Below are 24,681 nucleotides of genomic sequence, written 5' to 3'. Positions count from 1 at the left end.
TATGCAGTTTGCTGGTTACTGTTTATGTTCTCAATTCAACACTAAAATATTCGTAACTGAGGTTGGCAAGTTTAGATGCACTTATTCATGTGTCTCACACCCACCACCTGTCTGGTTTGTTAAGTGTAACAAATACTGCAAAAACTATAATTTGACATGATTTTTTCTGAGCAGATTTGTTGGTGCATCTGCTGACTGTCAACTTTTTATTCACTGTGGTCAAAGCATTCAAGTTGAGTTCCCCATAATCTATGGACATTCCCAGGGCTGTATAATGATTAGTGACCATGTTTGAGTGATGCATTATCCTAAAAGTTGTACTTAGATTTGATTGCCATTATAAAGAACAGCTGGGTCCACTCTCCCACTAGACTAAACGACTGATTACTCCTGGTATAGGACTTTCTAACTTCAGGATAAACCTGATTTTGTGAGTTTCCAAATCATCCAAACAATCACAATTTAAAATGAAGGCACCATGAGGCTTAACCTGTGCATGTCCATCTTGAATAGCTGCAGATATTGCCAAGTGGCTAGTATTTTAACGCATTACCCAACATTTCTTTGTCAATATTAATGTAAATATTTGTAAGTGCATCAAAATCCTATATTCATTTCAATTTGAAATGTATACTTAACAGTGCGAATAAATAAAGAAATAGCAGCAAAGGTGTTTTAGAGATGTCTCAGCTGTTTCTAAACTATGAGTAACTGAAGCAGCATTGCCATGCTAAAAAAGAATATATAGGATTTATAAAAAATATGTTTAAGCTCCTGTTTCTGTTCTTTATAAATCTGAAAACGTGAACAAAAACCAGTAGTTTTCTCTGTGAGCGGTGTCGGTCTTAGCTGCCGCTCAATCGTGCCCCATCTCCAGACTAAAGTTGAAAAATGGTGGCTATTGTAAATCGTATCTACAGTCATAACTGAACATCGATAACAGGTGGGTGAAATTACCATTCATCAATGTTGGCATCTGACATCCTATGTTACCTCTCCTTTTGAAGTGCTACATTAAAAAAAAAAAGAGAACTTAAGTCCAATGTAAAATGTTCTGTTTTAATTACTAAATTAAGAAAGTTAAACAGTTTTAGATGTAAACTTGCAACGAAACAGTAACGTAAACGAAATTAAGACTTTGAATGTGAAACTCAATATAAAAAACCGGTAGAAAGACATTGCTGTTTTTTTTGGTTAACCACAATTAACTCACACATGAGACAACCCAAAAAGGTAAAACTATGTTCAGTGTCCCCCTTAATGAAATGTAAAGAAGTGCATAGTAACTCCACTCAAGAAGTCTCCGAAACATGTAGGAAGTAGTTTCATTAGCAGTAAAGTACATTTAAAACACCGGTTGTACAATGGTAAATGTTATATAAAAAGGATGCAATTCATGGCAGCGCCTGGTAATCAGTTTAGCAGTAGCATGAAACTAAAATGCAATGGTTTAAAACCAACAAGTGGTTACAATGTTCATTAAATTAACATCTTCAGACATAATGGACCAGTATTTATACTCGTTACTCGTGTATTTCGAGGCAAGACGTCTTCAGATTTTCAACCTTCCAGTTTTCGATGGTACTCGAGGGATTTCTTCTTTTAAAATCTCCATTAGATATGTCCACTTTAATACCCAGTGAACAGAATTATATCAATAGCTGCAGAGCAGTGGACACATTTCTGGCTCACTACATCACATGATTCCAGAAAGAGACGACTTACAAACATCTTACAGAAAATCAAAAAGTGCAAAATCGAACCCATCAAAGCAAAAAAGAAAACATGCTTGGTGTAAGCCATTGAGAGGTCACTGGTGTTCAGAACTACACAGTTAGTCCAATGGCACGCAGCAGAGGGGTCGTTTTCTGTGCTCTGCTGCTTGGCTTTTCACATGAGCAATGAGTTTCCTCTGCAAAAGGCACCCATATATATTACATATACAGGCATATTTATAATATATACATATATATGTATAAAAACACAAACTTTATCCTGATTTTTTTTCTCTAAAACATGAACACACTGATTTCTTGATTATTTTTCCGATTAGGAGGCCACTTTTGGATAACAACACTCTCATTGAGCCGGGTGGAGGTGAATTAAATTCATACAGGATTTAAGTTAAGAAAAATGAAAATGGGAAAAGCGATAAGATCCGTTATTGGCACTGAGTTAATATTTACATTGAAGAGAGGTTGTTGCAGTTTACATAACATCAATACAATGCATTATCCATTATCGCCAAATTGAAAAGTCACGAGATTTGAATCTCTCCTGAGAGAGGACATTCAGACATAAGAATGAGTGGTCACAAAAAAGGTTGGAAAGTTGATAACTTCAGAGTTGCGTGCAATCTGGTGTTGGAAGGTATGGCTTCTCAGAGAAGCCTGCCACTTAAATGGAAGCCACAATATAAACCTTATGTCTGCCCTCTCTAGGTGATTGGCCAGGCTTCTACAGATTGTCACCAGGCTGATATTGGGGTTCTGTGGCCGTGAAGTAGTCTTCCAGGAAACCTTGCAGGTATTCGAAAGTTGGCCTCTCCTCTGGATCTTTCTTCCAGCAGTGGATCATGAGCTCATGCAGAGAAATTGGACAATCCTGGGGACAGGGCATCCTGTACCCACGTTCCACTTGCTCCAAGACCTCTCGGTTATTCATACCTTAAAAAAGGAAAATAACACAGTGTCAGAAAGTGCAATCCATTGGAAGAACTATTGAGCCACAAATATTTCATACATAATTAGACTGTATACGGTGTGTTGTGTGTTTTGCTTTTGAATGCACTCCCATCCTTTTTTGGCAGATTGTAATTACAGACACAGAATAACAGGCAGTTTTCTCGGTTGTCTGCTGTTCTACCTAGTTGGAGAACCTTCAAGATACAAGCTTTATCATGCAGTGATGGCATAGCTACTAAACATAGGAATTCACATAGAATAAACAATGTGTGTAATGAAACTTTCAGTTCACCAATAAGTGGGTTTATAATGATATAGATAGATATCTTCCTTTACTGATATTGGTAAGGGTCCTTTAATGCTTAAGAAATGTTATTTTGAAGTTAGCATTTTTAGGCCTTCATTCTGAATAGCCTGGTGTTCCTCCCGATAACTCCACCTCCACCAGGGTTACTGTCACTAGGGTACTGGTAACTCCAGAGGGCAGAGTTACTGGGGACTACAAGTGCAACATCAGGGTCTCCTTGCAAATGAGAATACATTGGAGGATTGGTAATGCCCCCATTGAATAATTCACCCAGATTTGGCTGTTTTTATTAACCAAAATCCCTGGGTAAAGGTAAGCAGATCCATGGTGTTCCCACAGATCTCATAACTTTAATTCTTTTATTGTTTTCTTTTTTTATAAGTCATTTTCATTTGCATCAACAAACCAAAAATGGATTACAATAAACAAGTCCCATCAAATACATTACCTTATTGGTAAGGGGCAGAAGCTCCAAAGAGACAGTAGTCTTGGGGTTACAGAATACAAGGATATTCAATAGCAGCCGTTATATTTCTGTAGACAGCATGGAAATCGTTGGTAACAGCAATATAAACCTGACATAGGTGTAGCTAAGCAATTCACAGGGCAGGTGACCCTTCACTGTCAGCATTAGGGGACTGTTGTGAGTGCAGGTAATTAAGGGAATCATTCAGCAGATCACACCAAGCACCAATGTCTTCTGCTAGTTTGTCGTCATATCTGCATTGCTTCCCACAATCCAGATAGCAGTCACAGTGTTTTGGAAGTCAGTAAGATTATTTGTCATCACCGTAATCTTTGGGGAGATCTACATCTGCTTTAACTCTGAGACTGCTTCAATAGGGAAACAGCATTTACAACGCTGTCATTACATCGCGTTACACTTACAACGCGGTCGTTACAACGACCGCGTTGTTAGAATGCGATACCTTTACATCGCAAGTCATTAGATCGATTTGCTGTAGGGGCGCTCTAACCTAAGGAATGGTTTAATTTACTATTCCAACACTTTCCCTACTTTTGCGCACGCTGGAGTTGGAATAGTAAATTATACTATTCCTAAGTCCAGGGCGCCCCCTACAGCAAGTCGATCTAATGACTTGCGATGTAAAGGTATCGCATTCTAACAACGCGGTCGTTGTAACGACCGCGTTGTAACAGAACGTGAAGTAATAGCATGCGTTGTAACATGCTATATTCCTTCAGTAGGAGTACAGTATGGTTGCAAGGATTTTATTCATTTTAATTGACTAAAAGCGATTACATTGATATTTCAAATCTCGAATCAAAGCACAAACCAAGTATTGAGGACTGTCTCCATGAGTTGATCCAATTGACTCTTTACAGCAGCATAAGCATTGTACTAGGGAAAATCTGTATAAAGACTCATGACTTTATTTAGGCCTTTGAAGGTGTTCTGCCAGTGGGCCTTATTTAGTTCTTAGCAGGCATTCTGCCATGGGTGCTCCATGCAGTGTCCCAGTCTCTGCCACATAACGTCTCAGCCCATCATGCCATTTTTTTATATCACTAGGTGAACATGCCTTCGCAGTAGTTTTTCCCTTTGTGTGTCAGAAAGAGGACCATGTTCCCCATGACATGTGTTTTCCGCAGGTGGAGTATGTCGGGTTTATATTTTTGTGCTGCCCTCATAATCGCCCCCCTCTTTATCTTCTCCAGGAGACCGTTAACGTTCCATGAAAGAACAGCCACCCATCCTGTGTAGGTGGGTGAGTAAGGGTCAGTCATTAGGCCATAGACGTGGTCATATCTGGGACAATAAGAAGAGGAAATTAACCCTCCCCTAACCCAACCCAACACTCCCCTATACTTAGCTAACAAGAAGTAGCTGTTGTGTTGCAACTAGGGACAGTAGCCAACTGGGCAATACTAAAGTATGTGCATTCCCCGCCGTACAATTCCCCCCCCTCAAAAAACACTAATGCCAAACCTACTCCTCTCCCCACCCTCCATTCACATAAACTATAACAAAAACAACAATTAAAGAAAAGGCAATCTGGGGCATGGATTACTAGCCAGCCCTTAGCACCACCACTTTGTTCCAAGATGGATAGCTGGACACCTAGTAGCGTTTACTGGAATGAGTCAAGCTGGGAGTCTCTGAGAGGATAGAAGGAGATCAGGCGCGGCAGTGTTCTGCGCAAGGTCTACCTCTGACTCTGAGGCCAACCATCTCCCTTGAGCGCCACCTAGACCCAGCGAATGTGCCCTGCACCTTGCACCCTCAACACTGGTTTCTTCGCCATGGGGCAGTGCTCAAGCCTCCAGGAGGTTATCCATCACTCCCCTCCCTAGCACCCCCTCCTCCGATCCCCATCCACTGGAAGCGTACCTCGGTTCCGCAGATTAGGTTGTTCCTCTGCCCAGTCCCATGCTGCCTCTGGGGTATCAAAAATAAAGTTTTGTCATTGGGCAGGGAAGAGGAGCATATAACGAACATTTAAGCTCCTCAGCCTCTGTTTCTTCTCCTTGAAGGACCTTCGTTGTTGCTTGACATTCATGGTATAGTCTGGAAAAATCATTACTTGAGAAGATTGGTAGGTGGGAGTCCCAAGAGGACATGCCACTTGGAGAATAGCACCTCTATCAGCATAGTGGAGGATGCGAACAATGAAGGGTTGTGGCGGGGAACCCTCCGGGGTTTGGCATGAAGGGCTCTCTCGATGATGAAGCAAGGTGAGACCTCGGAAGTCGGTACCCAGCTCCTAAGCCAGTTTGGGTGTGGCTCCCTCCACACCCTGCATAATGCCCACTACGTGCAGGTTGCTGCACTGGGATCTGCCCTCAGCGTCCTCTGCCCTTTCCTACAGCTGACTGACCAGTCTCTGCAAGGCAACCCCCCAGGATTCATGACATATAATGGTGTCTTCCATTTCGGACACTCTGCTTTCCAGTTGTGTGGTCCTGTCCGCTGTATTCCGTAGATCTTGTCTAATGAGTGATAAGTCGACTTTCATCGCTCCATCTTGTCCTCCATCGTTACCTTGAGGTCCTGAATGGCTTGTAGAAAGGAGGCCGTATGGAGGCTCTCTGATCGGACATCAGCCCTTCCCGTCGCACCCTCCTCCTCCGGTGGTGTGGGTGCTTAGTATATTTGTCCCTCTTTTGTTGGGTCTCGGGAGCTGTGGGTTTGTCATGAAACATAATGAAGCGGCATATCTGTAACTCCCTCCAGAGCTATACGCACAATGTTGCACTTGCTGGTGGTTTCCCTCACCACATTAGCACCCCGCAGTGTACTAAGCGACCTTGGTTGCCACCCTGCTGCTGCTGGACCATTCAGGGATCCCACTGGGGCCTTGTCAGTCTGCAGTACATCCTGCGCCCCTGTTGGCGCAGCCCCACTTGTGGCACCTGCAGTGCTGGGTATTGCCCCCTGGTTGATTCGCTGGTGAGGTATTGAACTTCCATCTCAGGCCCCAGGGCTCATTGTCGCCGCTGCTCAGCAGGGCTGCACTCGAAAACCACCGTGGAGCTTGAAGGAGAAGCCGGTGCTGGCCGAGAGATGGGGCTGGGAATGGTGTAACAAAGATGCAGCCAAACAGGGATGCCCCTACTGCAGAGGCCCCTGTTGCCCAGCCCCCGTCAATGGATCACCATCTGTGAGGATGTGGGAGGAGGGCACTGAGGGGAGCAGGCAGAGAAACAGGGGGGCTCCTTCAACAACTGTCTCTGCAGTCTCTGGGACTCACAGTCCTGTGGCGGCACTCCGACGTGGGCTCTCACCAGGCAATCACAACGTCAGAGGATCGGAGTCTACCAGATTCCAGGCAACTTTGGGCCTAACCCCTCATCTCCTCCATTTGGACATGCTCACCCCAGAGACTGCAGGCCCCTGTTCTGGTCGTAGGGGACTTTCGCTCCAGCTCGATACCGTGACTTACTTTCTTCGGCTCACAGGAGCTCTTTCTGTTGTCAGTAGGGCAGGGCAGTCTCCTGGTGATCTGCCGCACATGCAAGGCAACGCCCCACCGTGGCCTCACCAACCAGTTGTCCACAGGGTCTGGTTTAGCATCACCGTGGGGGTCTCCAAGTGTAGGCACTTAGCACCCGTAGGGAGCAGCCAGGAGGTGCCAGAGGTGACCTCTCTCGAAAACGCAGCTCCAGGATGTTAATGGAATCCCGAGGGCCGCGTGCTTCGGCCATCGGGACCATGTCCCCTGCGCTCAGAGGCCCACAGCTGCTCCTAGCGGGCCTTACAGGTTCACCATGTCTAGGGACTCACATTAGCCCATGAAGTCTCAGGGAAAGGCTCCGGTGTTGGCAGATGATGTTCATGGTGGAGCAGAGCTCAATTACAGAGAAACCACCATGCTCCGCCTCCAAGCCATGCCCCCTACAAGTTGTTTTCTGTGCCTGCAAGGTGTACATATTTATTGTTGCATGCTAGGAATAGGTGCTATCCCTTGCTTATTTTCAAGAGGTGAAGATTTGTCCCAAATACAGTGCTTCCACTTTAAGAAAAGCAATACCCCACAGACAATGATCAAATATCTAATTTAGCATTGGTAACATTCACTGGGCATGCTGAATATTCACTGTAGTGTACAGGGGTCATTTTGTGCTGATGAATTTGGGATTCCTAGGATAGGAAGTCACAAGACTGATGTTTTAATGTTGACCAGCAATAATAACAAGTCCACAATATCAACTACCACTATATTGTCAAGGTAATCAGAAGTGGAGTTAAGAACAGTAAACCTATATTTCCCTGGATATAGGGGTAACCAATACGGTGGAGTCCATATTTGTGCAGGTCGATATTTTGGTTTTCCATATTGTGACATACATCCCCCTTGGAACAGCCACATTTTACCAATATTCACAAACATATGGGGAATTTGTCATACATTTAATTCATATGAACCTTTAGTGACCTCTGACTAGAAGTGGAGGATATGTGGGACTATAGTATAGTTCACCTATTTGAGGGTCCTGTGTGATTAACTTGACATTGCTGTTATTCCCGAGTCCTGATACTATTGACCAAAGGTATGCCTCCCCAACTCTAATCCATAAGGTTACCCTTGAGGTAGGGTGCACTGAAATGCACTAGCATGGGTTCTAGAGGGCAATTCCAATGTGAACTACCTGTTAAGCAGTCAGTCTATAGGAGTCAGTCAGTACCCACCCTGGATTATAATCAGTGGCAGCCCAGGTACCCTAACTCAACCAGATGAATTAAGGTCCAACACAATACCGAAATGATGTTGAGTTTCTTAAACTTGAGCTTTCTGTTGTCTATGAAGACCAAAGTTATTAAGGGCCTACCAACATTGTGAGATATCAGAATTTCTCATGCGACCACTCACCAGAGGTCTCAAAGTTAGAGCCTCATTTATACCCTGGAGGTCAGCCCGCTGGCCTGTCAGTAAAGTGGAGGCCATGACCGCTCCTCCCCTGACAACGCACTGCCTGCCAAGCGTAGACATCCCAAGCTGGCATCTCTATGCTTTCATTTGAGCCGCTGATGTGGTAGCTTCACTCACGGCAGTGAACTTTGTCAAGTGAGGAACATGGGGCCCGATTCACAGAACTAACTTAAGACAAAATCCAAAACTTACTACGATTTTGGTATTCACAGAAGGCACTTACTCATTTTGGTATTCACAGAAGGTACTTACTCATTTTGGTATTCACAGAAGGCACTTACTCATTTTGGTATTCACAGAAGTTAGGACTCCTAACTTTAGGACTCCTAAATGCCTTCTGTGAATTCCGAAAGTCTTAAAGTTGGGATTTTTCTCAGTTTAGGAGTCCTAAAGTTAGGAGTAAAGTAGCACAGGGCTAATAGATGAACATTTTCAGTGATGATGTTCAGGCCCAAAGAGAGCAGCATCCAGCAGATGAAAATAAAAAGCTGCAATCTACTGGCGAGAAGCCCCAGTTAGAAACCAATCTTCCTCGTACACTGCAGATAAAGCCACTGAATCTGCTTTTGTCTTTCCAAAGTATGGAAAATAATTTTTGGGGCCATCCTTTCCAAAATAAGGCATTTTGCAATGCTCATAATCTGCAAACAGTAATCCCATTTGAAAGGTCGATGCAAACTCCTCAAATAAGTGATCAGTGACCACCAAAACCCACTTAGCCACATGTGATGATTAGTTGCAGAAAAGTGCAAAGGATAACAGTATTGTGGATAAAGCACGCACAGAGGCAAAAGGTTTCAGATATTGATAGTGAAATCTGTTGTAGTTTGGGTAAAAATACTTGTATGTGGGTGTGCATGTAGTCATGTATGTTTATTGTTCTGAACAGTGTCCTGACGTGATCAAGCGTTTTCCGTCTGGGAAACCAGGTTCCTGTATTCCAAGCACAGCCAGAGATGAATGGACTTCAATTGTAACAATTTGAGTTGTTTACCACAAGTGTCCTTGAGTCAAAGTGCTATTGGGCCCCAAATTGGATAGTTAAGTGCTTACATTTACCACTGGACTCTCTAGGTTGGGGAGCAAGCCAAGGCTTACTCGATGAGATGACGTAGATTTAAAGACCTAGAAAGCAGTATGACACCTTAAAATCACTTAATAACCTATTGTCCAGTTTGTGCTTTATTTTGCAAAAAAATAAAATGAATACTTTGTACACACTACAAAAATAAAATACACACAAAACAATTATCAGTAAAGAAAACCGGAAGTCTGTAGCTCCTCCCTGTCGAGACAAACCCTAAACACTAGAATGCAAATAATGCACAATAAAAAGAATTTAAATGGTGCCACGGCCAATGAAAGGTGTCCTTGAAACGCAAACCCGCAACCCTGTAACCTCAGAACACCAGTCTCATACTTCCAAGGACAGATATTCCAGTTGCTACACTTCAATGGGGAAAATGTAACTATTAGAAGAGCAGTGGTTTTGGTCTCAGTTATTAGTAAGGCATTCAAACAGACTTTCTGTTGCATGGGGATTGTCATGTTTGAAGCAGGCTCAGCCTCACAACATGTGAAATCTTCTCCAGGGCTAAGATGGTGATGTGCAACAGCAGAAGGTGATGAATAGTGACCCCTGAGGAGTTGGTAGAGGGTGCCCACGTGCCCTGAAGCAATCATGTCCAATGATAGCTCCTAGGAGACCTCGCACCTGGTCCGGTATTTCACAGCAGGCAAGCGCACATCCCGAAAGTTGCAATGCAGTCTCTTTTTCACTGACAGGCAGACCCCACTCCCTGGGATATTTTTATAAACCGCCTACAATCCCAATAAGGAGTTTAGAAACAGTTGTGTCACAAGCTAATAGGTATCATGCACTTTCCAACTTGGATACACAGGATTGACCATCAGTTGTGGCATCCAATATACAAGCCCCTGATAGGCCAATGCCAAGCACACCACCTAGACCTAATAGAACTCTAGAGAGGTTAATCACATCTAGAGGTAGCAATGGAGCTAACGTGAGTATCATAAGCTGGAATGTGGCAGGTTCACCCTCCAGACTTGACAATCAAGAATGGCTAAACATGTCATGTTCCAGAAAACCTGGGCCACAGAAGATCTGTATATCGAAGGGTTCCATTGCTTTAGCGTGACAGCCCAAATACCAAGGATGGGCAGACCATCAGGAGGACTATTTATAGGGATTATTGTGGCTGCTGGGGGGAGTTTTAAGGCAATTCCAACTCATAGCCTAGACTTCCAGGTAGTGATTTTTAAAAGACGGATTCACTTTCATTTAGTACATTTTTATAATAATGATTCTCATTCTGTCCCAAATTAGAGTTTTATTAGGCTTTTCGATTTCATTTCAAACCTGGATACACAGTCTAATAAGGGGGATCCAATAGGCACTCTTTTGGGGGGTGATTTTAATGCCAAAATTCCTGGCAAAGGACATGAAGGAGGGTTGGTTTATCCTGGGCAATCTGCACGCAGAGGCTTGGAACTTGGCCGGCTTATAAGATCGCATAATCTGGTCAATGTCATGGATCTGGTGGCAGGGTCAACCATAAATAATTATCCAACTTTTAGGGGCAGGGGCTGTAGCTCTACAATAGATTTTGTTTTCATGTGTCCCCTGATTGAAGAACAGTTAGAGACAGCAGAAGTAATTCTATCAGACTTCGGAGACCATAACCCCATTAAAATACAGATGAATACTGCCCCCAGACCGGCTTTCCAGACTGAATGCAGGGCCACAAACCTGATGTTGTCAACTGACAACTTAAGATTGCACTGGAAGGGGGTCGATAGTTCCAAAGTATTTAGGGAACTAGCCAAGGAAAAAATGCATCTTATCAACTCTTGCCTCTCACTGCAATCCTCACACGCAACGATAATTCAGGATTTTACTAACCTGTGTCAAGCGATTAAAATCCTTCTTTCCAGACCTATACCCCAAAATGAAAGCAGCCCCAAATGGTTTATTCACGATAGCACGATAGCAAACAGGAATCTACGTAGGGCACTTACAGCCACCCCAAGGTGTACAATAGAAGTCCAATTGGCCAGAAAGAAGTACAATGAGGTGGTTGCAGGCAGAAAGAAGGATCTCTTGACTGAACGCTGGGAAATACTCTCTGAGGCTGCCAACCAAAAAAAGGGTAACATTTTTTGGGCAGCAGTAAGGGATCTTCGATCCATGGGCCAGTCATCTCCCCCGATTAGCTGCAATATCTCCAGTGATGCATGGGTCAAACACTTCTCAGAAATCTATGCCACACCGGTATTAGGTGGGGAAACCAATGCTCCCGGCAGCCCTGTACCCATAGAGATAAGTATCTCTGAAGTCGTAGAAGCCATCAATCAGAGCCTAGGTAATAAAGTGCCGGGGCCAGACGGGCTCCCGATTGATCTAATCAAGTGGAATCCGGATTTCCGGGCCCCATTGTTATTGAATGTTTTTAATAGTCTAACTCTGGCAAATTTACCAGGCACTTGGGCCAGGAGTATAATAGTCCCGATTTTTAAGAAAGGAGATAAATCCCTTCCATGTAATTACAGACCTATATCCCTAATAGACAACACCCTCAAAATATTAGGGCGAGTTCTGTATAATAAAATTTTGGCATGGACAGAAGTAAATGCTATTTTAGACCCATGCCAGTTGGGCTTCCGGGGCAAGGTTGGAACAATTGAACAGTGTCTCAACCTAAATTTAATTGTTGGAAAGTATACCATCGCACGGAGGTCCCCGATTTACATGGCATTTATGGATCTGTCCACAGCTTTTGACCTTGTGAACAGGGCGAAGCTGTGGACAATCCTTTTGGCAGGAAGGTTGGATGAGATGTTGGTATACTTTTTAGCGTACCTACACAAAGATCTCCAGGCCCAAGTATGGATTGATATGGGAGGTGAGGTTTCGGGGACAATTGATGTAGGTACGGGGGTCAGACAAGGTTGTGTTCTGGCCCCCCTACTCTTCATTATATATATTAATGGGCTGAATAGCTCCTTGAAAACAGTCACCCAGGATGTCCCCAATATAAATGGGAAGCCCATCCCTGTGCTCCTATACGCAGATGATGCGGTCTTTATAGGCCGCACCCCAAACTCCCTGCGTATTTTGGTCCACAATTTTAATAAATACATGAATGAGTTGGACTTGCGAGTACATTTTAAGAAATAATTTTTAATGTGTAGTGGACCAGGAAAGCGTGAAATAGGCACCATTACAATAGACGGCCCAAAATTGACCTGTTTTCGATCATTTGTTTACTTGGGGCTGGCCTTTCATGCGAACGGCTCCTGGAGTGAGAGCTCAGTCCAGGAGCAAGTTCTCAAAGGCCAACAATTCGATCTTGAGCCTGCCACGTCCTAAGACTACTGGGGCTCTCTTAGCAGTCCAGAAAATCTACAAACTTCAGTGCACTCCGGTGGCCACATACGGTGCCGAGATTTGGGGCATAGTTAACCTGTAGGTATCCAACAGGAAGAAAACAGGTTCTGTAGGAAACTGCTGTGCACCCCAATCTCGACCCCTCAATATATATGTCATAAGGAGCTTAATATTAATTTTATATCTGATTTTATCAGTGCTCGACCTGCACTTTTTTGGACATCAGTGTGGAAGAATCAAGCAGCATCTCTGACATGGCAGATTATTATCGATTGCTTAAAATGTGATAAAGAGCTGGAAATCCCATGGTTAGGAGGCGTGCTTCAAAGTTTGCGTAGTGTTAATAAAGAGAATCTTTTCCTAGATCCCACCTCAGCAGAAGCAGTGCCAAAAAAGGAACTGCGGGACGCTTTATATTCCCTATATAACAGAGAGCGGGATGTCTTGGAATCAGGGGAAATACTCGTGCGCAACTACATGTCCATTGAACAGCATTGCCGTCCGCTTCACATATATTTGACTTTAGCAATGAGCCGTTGGGAGAGGAGCCTATTGTTCAGATTAAGAGCAGGCACAATCAGATTTGCACTTTGCTTCCCTTTTGGCCATAACCCATATTTTAACCAAAGCCCATGTCCTTGTGATGGGAGGAGTGACCAATCTATTATACACTTTTTATTCTTTTGTAAGTACTATTTTAAATACTCCAAGCGGCTTTTTTATCCCTATTTTAAAAGGAGAAGCCCGATTACTATGGATGTGGCCGATCAGTGTATATTAGCATTTAGATGATGTAGAATTGATTTTCCGCACTAGCACTTTCCTTCGAATTGCGATAAGAACATGCAGGTCTATGATGGACCCCTGACCACTTGTGATATAATTGGGAAATGTTTTAATAGTTTTAATGCAAAAATGATGGCTTTGCACTTTACATATATGAATTTTATACTTGTATGGATTGTGTGCGATGTATTATGGATTTGTGCTTTTATGCGTACTATGGTATCCGAATAAAGTTAAACTGACTGACTGACTGATATACGGGAATACGAAAGGATGCTTCTTTACAAATTCTCAAGGAACTCCTTAGAACAAACAAATGGCAACAAACTACTGCAATCCACTTTAATATGGAGTCTGTCACTTTAGTATTAAAAAGATATTTCTTCCAACTTGAGAAAAACGTACACCACCAAATTCAAGCCACTTCTATGGGGACTGCATTTGCCCTTCGTTTGGCCTGTGTCATAAATTTAAAGCAAAATATGTAGATTCTGAAGACAATGACTACCAGGGATCAGTATAACTATGGCGGTGCTACATTGCTGACATTCTGATTACATGGAAAGGCAATAAGACGCAGCAAAAAATATTGTTCATTGAGTTAACAGCTAAATCCTTATTTTTGTACTTACATCTACTTATTTCTGAACTTAGATCTTCTTTGATTTAAGAATTACATGTACTGAAGCCAAATTAATAACAAGAATTTTTTGAAAGCCAACTAATTGTACCAGTTTACTGAGATTTGGAAGCTTCCACCCAAAAGCGTTGGTGGAAAATCTATCATATGGCCAATTATTATGACTGAAAAGAAACTACAGCAAATAGAGACCATTTAACACTCAAGTAGAATAATTATCATGGAAACAAAAAAAATACTCTAATAAGGCTATTAGTAAAGCAAAGAAACATTCCAAAAATAACCACTGTGAGGCACTATTAGAAACCATTTCAAATCGAGAGAATTGTCTTTGTCACAACGTTCACACTCATCTCTAATAATGTACAAAAAATTCATAAAAATAACTAATACATAATTATTCCAGCCAACTAACTCTAGAAACTCTGCTATTTGCTTTGAAAAGGGCACATAAGGTTAGAGAGATTTTGATCCATACTCGAACAAAAAAGGTCTGTGTCCAAGAACCAATAACAAAATACAGCTTGCCACCGGTGGCCGGCCAGGTTCCATGTGGTCACTGCAGTGTCTGTCCCTTAACTACGCACATAAAAGAGTTACAGATATACTTGAAATATAAATGGCGACTGAAGGCGCATACCAATTGTAATACAATATATAAGATGACTTGCCAATAAATATATTGGGAGGACAACATGTAAAATTAAGCCCTGATTAATGAGCACAGCAGTCCCATCCAATCTTGGCGTATTAACACAAAATTGACAGCTCATTATTTACAAAAGTGCTGTGATGCCAATAGGCGATCTTGGGTTATCCGGGAACCATTACAAATTAATCCTAAAAGGCATGACAAAAGTTTTGAAAAAGAAGATGCATATTCAAACCAAAGCCATGTATTACAGCCCTGAATGATAACATACCTTGGTCAGTATTGGTTAAAAAATTATCATACATAAGGACAAAATTGAATTGCTTTTGAATATGAGTTTCAACAACAGTCCTTAGCGTGCACCACATGTCTATGGCTAAATGAATCAATTATTATGTGTGAATTAAACAAAATACAATTGAATACACTCATCTCACTACTAGAGTTTTTGGATTGGGGGATGAGATTCGGGATATGCCGAGTAAGATTTACAGTAAGTCATTGACCCGGGTTCTGGTCAATGGTAGTCTTACATCTCCAGTTAAGATAGGTAGGGGGACCAGACAGAGCTGCCCCTTGCCTCCCATCCTCTTTGACTTATATATTGAACCCCTAGCGCAGAGTTTGAGGCTAAATATGATATCAAGCCATTTATGGTGGGTGCCTTTTCCAGAAGGGTAGCCTTATATGCAGATGACTTGATGTTGTAAACCATAAACACAGAAGTTTTACCATGGCTGATGGAGGATGTGAAAGCCTTTGGGAAGTTGTCTGGTTATGAAATAAATAACAGAACAACTGAGATAGTGGTTTGGAACCAGCACCACCAGGTGACTCATATATCAAATGAACTGAAGTACTTGGGATTAACAATGTTACATGATTTGGAGAAGCTTCCTGCTGTAAACTTGGAGAGAATTTCGAAAGAGGTAGATACAATGTTAAAAAATAGGGCAGAATCTCTCACTCACCCTCTACAGCCAAGTAAATTTGGTCAAGATGTCTATACTACTCAAATGTCATATTTATTTGCTAATATACCTCACGAGTTTGACAAGAAAGCTCTTATAAAGATACAGGGAACAATTACACTGTTTATTTGAGCCAATAAGGGGGTCAGACTCTCCTGGAAGGAGCCGAGGAGGAGAATTTGGGAGTGGAGGATTAGGGCTTTCGGATTTCCAACTGTACTGTTGGACGTATCAACTGAAGAACTGCAGAATGCTTTTGCTCTGCTCAGATAGCTCATTTGTGGGTCTTATTTATAGAGCAATGTTGAACAGCCAGCCTGAGATGGGCTGCATGCACACATTTGGGGCTCCCAAAAGCTTTCAAGAAAATGTGGTTGAAGTGCTTGAAGGCAGCAGTGAAAATGTGGTACGGGGTTCAGTCCCTCATGGGGATTCCTTCCTATAGTAAATGGTCACCAGTGTGGGATTCACCGGGTACTCCGGAATGCTTGCTAGATGGTGTACCAAGACCCCTGAGGGTAGCTGGCACACTGTACTGGGTGTAGATAGCGGAAAGCAGCAAGGCTCTCTCTTGGGATACTTGGCAGGAAATGACCAACGGAACACTGTCAAGGTTTAAGTTCTACCAGATTCCGCTTGGCTTAAAAGTCAGAGGAGAATTGAAAATGATCAGAAACCATGAAAGAAGGAGGTTTCATGCTGGTATGGATATATGGTGGCAGCAGCGGAAGAAGACATGCGACCCCCCTTCCAATCTGGTTTGGGAAGGATACTTGTCAAGAGCGGATATGGAAGAGCTAAGGCAAGTATCTATAAGCATGCTTTTTTCTGTGATTAAATCTGCTGCTCCAAGGAGAAACCATTTCTACACTTTGCATAGAGTCTACTGGACCCCAGAAAAGCTGACCAAGATAAGAGGTGATGGGGAATGTAAATGTAAGCAGTGTGGATCTCGTGAAGCAGAGGATGTCCACATGTTTGCCAGCTGCCCACACTGCCAGAATTCTGAAAGACAGTGGGTAAGACGATTTCTGACATCTTGGGACAGGATATAGAGGTAACACCCACGTTGATCATGCTTGGTGTGATACAGCAAGGTTCTGGTTTGGGGAGCCTGTCAAAACTTTGAAGACTGTTAATATTCTCCTTCATTCTTCTGGTAAGGAGGGAGATATGTAAAGTGTGGTGTCAACCTCTTCTTCCAACTGGGCGAGAGTGGTGGAACTCAGTGAGATACTTTAGGGAATTGGTCAATAAGTCAGTCAGAATAGGGCTAAGGCAGTCTGGAACTTGTTGTAATTGGATGGTTGTTTATGACGTTCAATGATTATACCTCTTGGTCAGTTTCAGGTACTGGTTGCCTGAAAATTGACCCTGATATAAGCAAGGAGAGTGTGCGGGTTAAAGAGGGTGGTTGCTTATTCGAGGTGATATGAGGACAAAGAAAAATGTAATTAAAAAAAACTACTTCAGTGACATGTTGAATTAATAATTATTTCTGATTAGGTAACGTCATAATTTCTCAAAATCATAACTGCCATCCAAATCATATCAACTTTATTCGATTCAAACAAAGAATCATAAAAGCTTACAGTTCAGTACAAATTTAAAGATGAGAAGAGTTAATCAAATCATTAAAAAACAGGAACAGTAAAAACGCTTGCCGATTTAAAATGCAGCAGTTAAAAACTTCCTTTCAGTGATAACAGACCTCAAGAATCTTTCCACTACCACACATGTAAACAAGTCCGGAAGCAATTGTAGGTATAAGTAGGCTGGTCTGAATTGTCTAACATGTAATGATTTCATTAGAGGCTTTATATAAATAATCCTTAGGTCTGTATAAAATGTGCAGAAAACCAGTACATGAATAGTTGATTGTTTAGATATCTGGTTGCAAGGACAGCATATTAATTGACAAGACCAATTGTTGGTAGTGGGAAAGGTTGTCAAACGATGAAAAATATCTAACCTAAAACGTGTCAATACAAATCTATGTTGAGCATTTAAAACACCAATAAAATACGGTTGCATTGTGTACCAGATCAGTACCATTTGTTTATGGTGTACGGTGGGCTTCACAAATTCCGATGTTAATCTCTTTTCTTCTAAGTTGTTCAGGCATATTTTCTTTAAAGATGCTCTTGATATTTGCAACAAAGATTCAGGATTATCGTAATATTTAGAATGACAAATATCCTGCATAAAATTCTTTATGTACTTCAGCCATGGAATATTCAAGGCATGGTCGGCACCACAACAGTCCTGTACAATGGCTTTGTTAAAAAATAAAAATAAAATCAGGCCTGGTAAACATCCCTGATCTTGCACAATGGCTCGTCTGTTTAAAGGATCAGATGCCAGATCCCGCAGCTGGTTAACCACTGCCAATGCATCGGGCTCGCCGCTCATGGTAGGTGTGTCGATTCTTTATGTCCAGAGCTTGTACCATAGGAGCACTGGCTGCACCCTTATTAAATCTTGTAGATAAGTTACGCCCAACTCTGCATGACACACGAAGTTTGAGCAACTGGTTGGGAGCCCCAAAAGATTTTTAAGAAACCCATTTTCTACCAGCTGTAAGGAATCGACATCTACGTGTCCCCACAACTCAGAGCCGTACATCGCTACTGATCGGCATTTGGCGTTATAAATGCTCATCATATCCCTGGAAGATTTATGTCCCATTTTCCTAGAAAAATTATTCAGACCCACAATTGATCTGAGGAGCTGCATTCTTCTCGATTTCACTGCACTTTTCCAGTTACCATTACTATCGAAAAGGATTCCCAAATATGAAAAAGTTGATGTTTGGAGTAAAATCTAATTTCCTATTAAAATCTTGCGTCCCTTTGCTAGCTCTCGACCAGCTTTCATAACGTACGTTTTACCTATATTGATTTAAAAGAACCAGGTTCTCCAAAAAATGTACAAATTTATCTAAAAGATGCTGAAGGGCATCAGGGGTGCGGGCCATAAGTACCGCGTCATCCGCATACAATAATATTGGTACTGGCCTATTGCCGATTTGGGGCAGATTGATACAGGAGTCCACAAGGGTGCTGCCCAAACCCTTGACATATAAGTTAAATAAGAACGGCGCGAGCACACACCCTTGACGGACCCCCTTCTTAATGTCATCAGGGCTTGTGCATTCACTATTCATACCATATCGGATCTTGGCAGAGCTCATTGAATACAAATATCTGAGGAAGTTGACGATGGCACGGTCAACGCCTATCGAGGCCATAATAGACCAGAGTTTATCATGGGCGACACAGTCGAATGTGGAGGTCAAATCCACAAACGCCAGGAACAGGTTGCCCCCTTTTATTTGTGGGTACTTACTCACTAGCTGGCATCCAAGAAGACTAAACAAAGAAACAAATTATAAAATATTTTTTTATTTGTTTCTTTGCAAAAAACTGATAATGATGACTACTGTCTTTCAAACAACACTGAGTTTCATACAACAGTAGGGTGCATCGTGTAAGGCTACCACTTTTAACAACATAAGTGACTGCCAGGAAAGAAGAGAAAGAAATAAGCAATACGCTCTGTTTTGTTCTCTGTAACTGCTTATGGTGACATCTATTCTGCTGCACATATCATTGCTATGGACTTGTTGACTGGATTATACTTAAATTAATTGGTCAAGATCATGTAATAATAATAGATGTCGGCGAAGCCCAATAGCCACAGCGTGGCACCGAACTTTTTTAAATAATACACATTTGCTGCATTTCATCTTCTATCAATTTATATTGAAAGCAAACAATAGATATACAAGGCTTTCATATTTCCATATTGACAACATCCATTATATGATGCATAACTATGGGCGCTGACACGACATGTCTCTTGCTGCCACGTCACACATTGATGTGATTGTGTCACTATGTGGTGTAGATGCCAGTTGAGCGGCTCCGTGAATGTGGATGCAGACTGCCTTATTGTTTGTAACACTCAAAAGCATATTAAATGCTTCATTAGTGGAAAATCATAGTTTCAGTGGCCTGGGATGTAGTTCCTGGGAAAAGGCATAGACCCCAAGGGACAATATGGCAAAAAACATGTCAACCATGGGCAATTTTGTACATAGATTTATTACAGTAATTTTAGTGTGAGCATTGGCTTACCTGGATATGGCACTCGTCCCTTAGTAACGAGTTCGGTCAATAAAATACCAAAAGACCACACGTCTGATTTGATTGTGAACCTTCCATATAGTGCTGCTTCTGGGGCTGTCCATTTTATGGGGAACTTTGCACCTAGTGAATGAAGTGAAAGTCTTAGCAGCTGCATTTGTATTATAAAACAGTAGTAGCAATTGCCTCACCAACAAAATGTCCTGTCCATAAAGTTGTCCAGAGTGATTACAAGCAATGAAGCATGCTATCAGCTACGCCGATCACTATGGTCAGTTTTTGTACTTGTATTTTCTTAATATCTACCCTTTATTACAATTTGATCAAATCTACACCAGAAAATATAATAAAAGTCAAATTGCAAAATCTTTGAAAAGTAAAAGAACCCACTTAGCCTTATTGTTAAAGGAAAAAATACCTTAAGTCACATTGAACAAATGTGTAGTATACAATATCCATTTACATCAATTAAGAATACAACTTTGACAGTCTTAAATATACAGAACAAGAAGAGTATTTATCATTTATGACACATCTACAGAAAAAACACATTATTCTAGTTCTGCAAGTCAGAAACCTATAAAATGTTTGTTAAATCTGAGGCCGGCAACATATGAACAACTAAAGGCATGGATGAAAACACGTCTCATGCATCTGCATTCATTTTACTGATAAGAAAAACATGAATAAAATATAAACAAATAATATTCAGAGGGTGTACAGATTTTGCTATTCCACTTCATAACTCACAGTTCTTTCCCATGCCAAAGAAACAGTCCACTCGCACCAACAATGAAAATTCAGATATGTGATTTTTTTTGTACAATTGATAGTTATTGACCTAGAGCCAGTAGAAATGAGTATTAATAGTAATGGATCCTGGTTTGCATTCACAAGAATGTTCACCCAATTGTGTGCATTAACATGGAACACAAGAATTTGGCAAAGCCAATGTGCCTGGCTTACCTGCAATAGACATAATAGGAGGGGGCTGGAAGGTGCCATTATTCTATGCATTTGAAATTGTGAAGCAAACTATAGCCGCTTCACCTGCGACATAATGTAACATCTGCAACATGCTGTGGCTATGGTAGAATAGACTTCATAAGAGCGGCCATCGGACAGCTACAGCTAGCTTTCTGTCACTAGATGCTAAAAAAGAAGGAATGATTTGTTTTAGTAGCAGCACCTGCTCCTCCGCTATGGTGGAGAACCCCCCCCCTCCCCCGCTGAGAACCAGCTGAAGGAGGGAAAAATAAAATAATAAAACCATTTTATTTTTGTTTCCACACTTGAGCCAGCAAGCCAAGTCTGGGCGGGGCCATGACGAGAGCAGGGGGAGGAGTAGTGCACACTGTAAGTGCTCATGATGGTTTAGCTAGCTGTCTAAGGCCCACTAAGCCGTAATGAGCAGTTTGATCTCTCTCCACCTGAGCTGTGTTGTACAGCCGGCTGGAGTTGAGGAACAGGCTCCTAGGACCTGAGCGAGCGTTAAACAAGCCCGCTCAGGCCAATCACAACGTTGCTCTCTCATGCTGTATAACCAGTCTGAGAGCAGTGCCGTGATTGGCATCTAGAAGCCTGGCAGTGCGCACCAGCCCCTGGATAATCGGAGTCCGACCGGAGCAGAAGAACCCAGAGACGGCAGCAGCAGGTAAGTCCTTCTTTTGTTATTTAAACCTTCCCCCCTCCCCCCGTTAAGAAGAGTAACCACTCCTGTTTAGTTGTCTCCCATATGTTGATACTGATCATATTCAACGGGTAATGTTAACACTTAACTAGAATTTATTTCGAACAAAAAATAACACAATATATGAATGTACTTAGAGAGAAGCACACCGCAATATAATACTAGGGTCATTGATTATTAAAACTGCACAGCATTTCAATATATCACACAACACCAAATCTGCCACTATTTGAGTGAATGGTGAAATGCGTTAAATATACAAGTCCTGTCTTATTCTGCATACCACGACAAGGGAAACTTGAATACAAAATTTAAAAAACACGGTGCCTGACAGTGATGTAAGGTCTTTGGGATCTAGAAACATCGGTGTCTCATCAGTCTATTGCAAGTAGGTGGAGGGGCCCCTAGGGATAATCCTGTAGATGTATGGATGGTAGTGTATCCTTCAATATTCCACAGCTTCTAATCATCTTAAGGGGTAAGGGAGTAGGTCAATGATGACTAGTGGGTTCTGAAGAATAGTTGGAAACTTCTCAAAAGCCTTATCTGATTAAATCCTAGGGAAAAGGCTTTGTTTAAGAGAAAAGAAGGGGTCCTGCTAGAACGGTCACGTCTTTCTCAATGTGGCCTTGTCTGACTTCTAGAACAGTCGCATTTGTGACGGACACAAGGGCGCGTATTACAGATTGGGCGCACTTTCCATGTTTGCACCATGGTGCACCTTAAAGCAGGTGCGCTGGCTGCAAACATGGAATGTGCGCCCTATCAGGAAGAATTTGCTACCCCCGGGCTGCCATGAACTCGTGCTGCCCCCAGGGCACCACATTTAGGAGAAATACGGAGCAGCTGTTTTAAAGCTGCTCCGTGTTTCTCTGTGCAGGCGGCTGAACTTTTAAGAGGGATTACCCCCTTGCAGGCGGACGCAGTGAGTGACTTCACGCCTGCAAGGGGATTTCTGTGGCAGCCTTTTAGAGGGCTGCATTTAGAAGGGGCACTTAAAGTGTGCCACCTCTTTGTGGTGCACTTTTTAATGCACCTTCTAAAGGCATGTTAGTCTCTGTGCCCATGTTGGTGTTATGACGTGGACACAGAGGCAAAGTGATTCCCTCATTTGCAAGGGGCCATGCCCCCATAAAAATGAGGGAACACCCTCTGGTGATAGTGCTAGCGCTTTATGTGCACCAGGGCTATCTGTATTACAGTGGGGCCACATAAGCATATGCCAATACCAAAGGCGTAGCTAGCGCTTATGGTGCCCGGGTTTATCCCTCAGATTGGCGCCCATGGCAGGTAGCGGGGGGGGTACGTATTTGCTCGCCAACCTACAGGATGTATACTTTACCCAATCAAACTTGATTCCTGGCCTTATCTGTAATGGTAATGGCCCATCTGTATTTCTACCACTGAATCTTTGGTTTATTTCTATTACTTTACTTTTAAATATTACAAAATGGATTCAGATATCCTATGACCAATTTTTTGCTTGTATTCTACATGTCCTCTTTCACTGAATACCCCACGCTCCTTTATACTCTCACTATGATGGTGTTACTCTTTCTATGGGTTTCCCAAAAAATGATTGCTTTGTTCTTACATCAGCTTTAATAATCTTCGACTTTTAGGTGTAAATGATTTGTTCCCACGTTCAACCAATAAACGGGACCATCATCAGGACAGAAGAAGTGAATTAGGACTCGTGTATGAAGGAAGGTTTAATACTTTGTTATATGACTAAACGCTCATTAATATCTTATGACAGTCTCTATGGCTTGTATTTTTAACTCTGCACACTTTAAAGGGGGCCAAGCCCTATCGAAAGATTACTTGAATGCACCGACACATAGAAAGTGTGGGCTGGGATGTGATCTCTGATAACCAAAGTTTAGTCAAATGTGGATCAGTGGTCTAGGCGGTCAGGTTTTTTTTAGCCAGTTCCAAACACTACAAAGGCTGTGATGTTGACTTTTGTTCAGTGCAGTGTTTACAGTTGTGCACTAGCGGTGTTAATCTTTTGAACCATAAACACACAATAGTACCACCAGAATTTTCTGGCCATTGCTCTCAACCTGTCAAAGTTGTGAGTCCCCTGACAATGAAATCGCAGGCCAACTCAAAATTAAGATTTACATGTTTCTGCCAGCGTAATTAACTCTTAGGACCTTGAAATTGTTTTAGTGGAGCCAGCCAGGCCCTCAAATGAAGGTCATGTGATTGCAGACCCACAAAGACAAATGGGTGGAGGTGCAGGGCATCGCAGTTCACTCAGGGCACAGAGACAGCTTCACTCCATCCACAAAAGTACTTGCATTCCTTGTTGAAAAAAAGTGCACTGTGCAGTTGAATTGACTGCCAGCCCCCATGATTCTTTCTCGCTCAACCCTGAGCAAACACAGTCTCAGGTGCGGCCGGTGGGGGGGTCAGGTCCGGTTATGGATTTCGCGTGCCAGCAGCTTTCTGCCAAATTGCTGGGGCAGAACTGTGTTCCACTGCAGGTAAGCAAAAGGCTGCGGAGGTCGAGTCTGTGAAGTCACAGGCTACTGTGGCGTGGCGAGAGCTGGCTACCATTCCCCATCAGCACTTACACTAGTGCAGACTATAAAAACATTAGGAATTCTGCCCCAACCCCGCTCGTATGGAGGCATTAGTTGAACTAAATTGAAGAGTGCCTGGCTCGACTCACAATGTAGTCACTAGTGACGCTCTAGCCACGTGGTTTCGGGTGCCTAACGCACAGATCACACCACAGCAGGGCTGTCACGGAGAGCCATCCAATGCTGCTCTGCTAAGTGACGCTGCTGACCTGTGTGAACTTCTGTTATAGGGCACAGGCAGGCAGGTGATTATGACCGCGCCACAACTGCTAATTTATAAAACCAATAAAATAGCCAACGTAATAGCCGATAAATTATACCCACTTCAGGGGGCACTGTCACGCACACTTACTTTGCGAGTCTCTTTTGCAGCAATTCGGTTCCGGCCTGCCTCATGGCCGCAACAACCCC

At 42.5% G+C, this 24,681-nt stretch overlaps 1 protein-coding gene across 4 annotated transcripts in view; it reads right to left on the bottom strand.

Annotated features, from left to right (window-relative positions):
- Positions 1–1,045: 1,045 nt before the first annotated feature.
- The window catches only part of FYN (FYN proto-oncogene, Src family tyrosine kinase), a 541,378-nt gene continuing 517,742 nt past the window's right edge, over positions 1,046–24,681 (bottom strand). For all 4 annotated transcript variants that reach the window (XM_078649135.1, XM_078649136.1, XM_078649133.1 and 1 more), the window contains 2 exons: positions 19,981–20,112; positions 1,046–2,666 (listed from right to left, as the gene is read on the bottom strand). In XM_078649135.1, coding sequence (XP_078505261.1) covers positions 2,458–2,666; positions 19,981–20,112 — 341 coding nt within the window. In that variant the 3' untranslated portion in view covers positions 1,046–2,457. The remainder of the gene's footprint in view (positions 2,667–19,980; positions 20,113–24,681) is intronic.

This window comes from Lissotriton helveticus, chromosome 6 (genome assembly GCF_964261635.1).
Source record: "Lissotriton helveticus chromosome 6, aLisHel1.1, whole genome shotgun sequence".
Lineage (NCBI taxonomy): Eukaryota > Metazoa > Chordata > Amphibia > Caudata > Salamandridae > Lissotriton > Lissotriton helveticus.
This window is presented reverse-complemented; position numbering and strand designations above follow the sequence as displayed.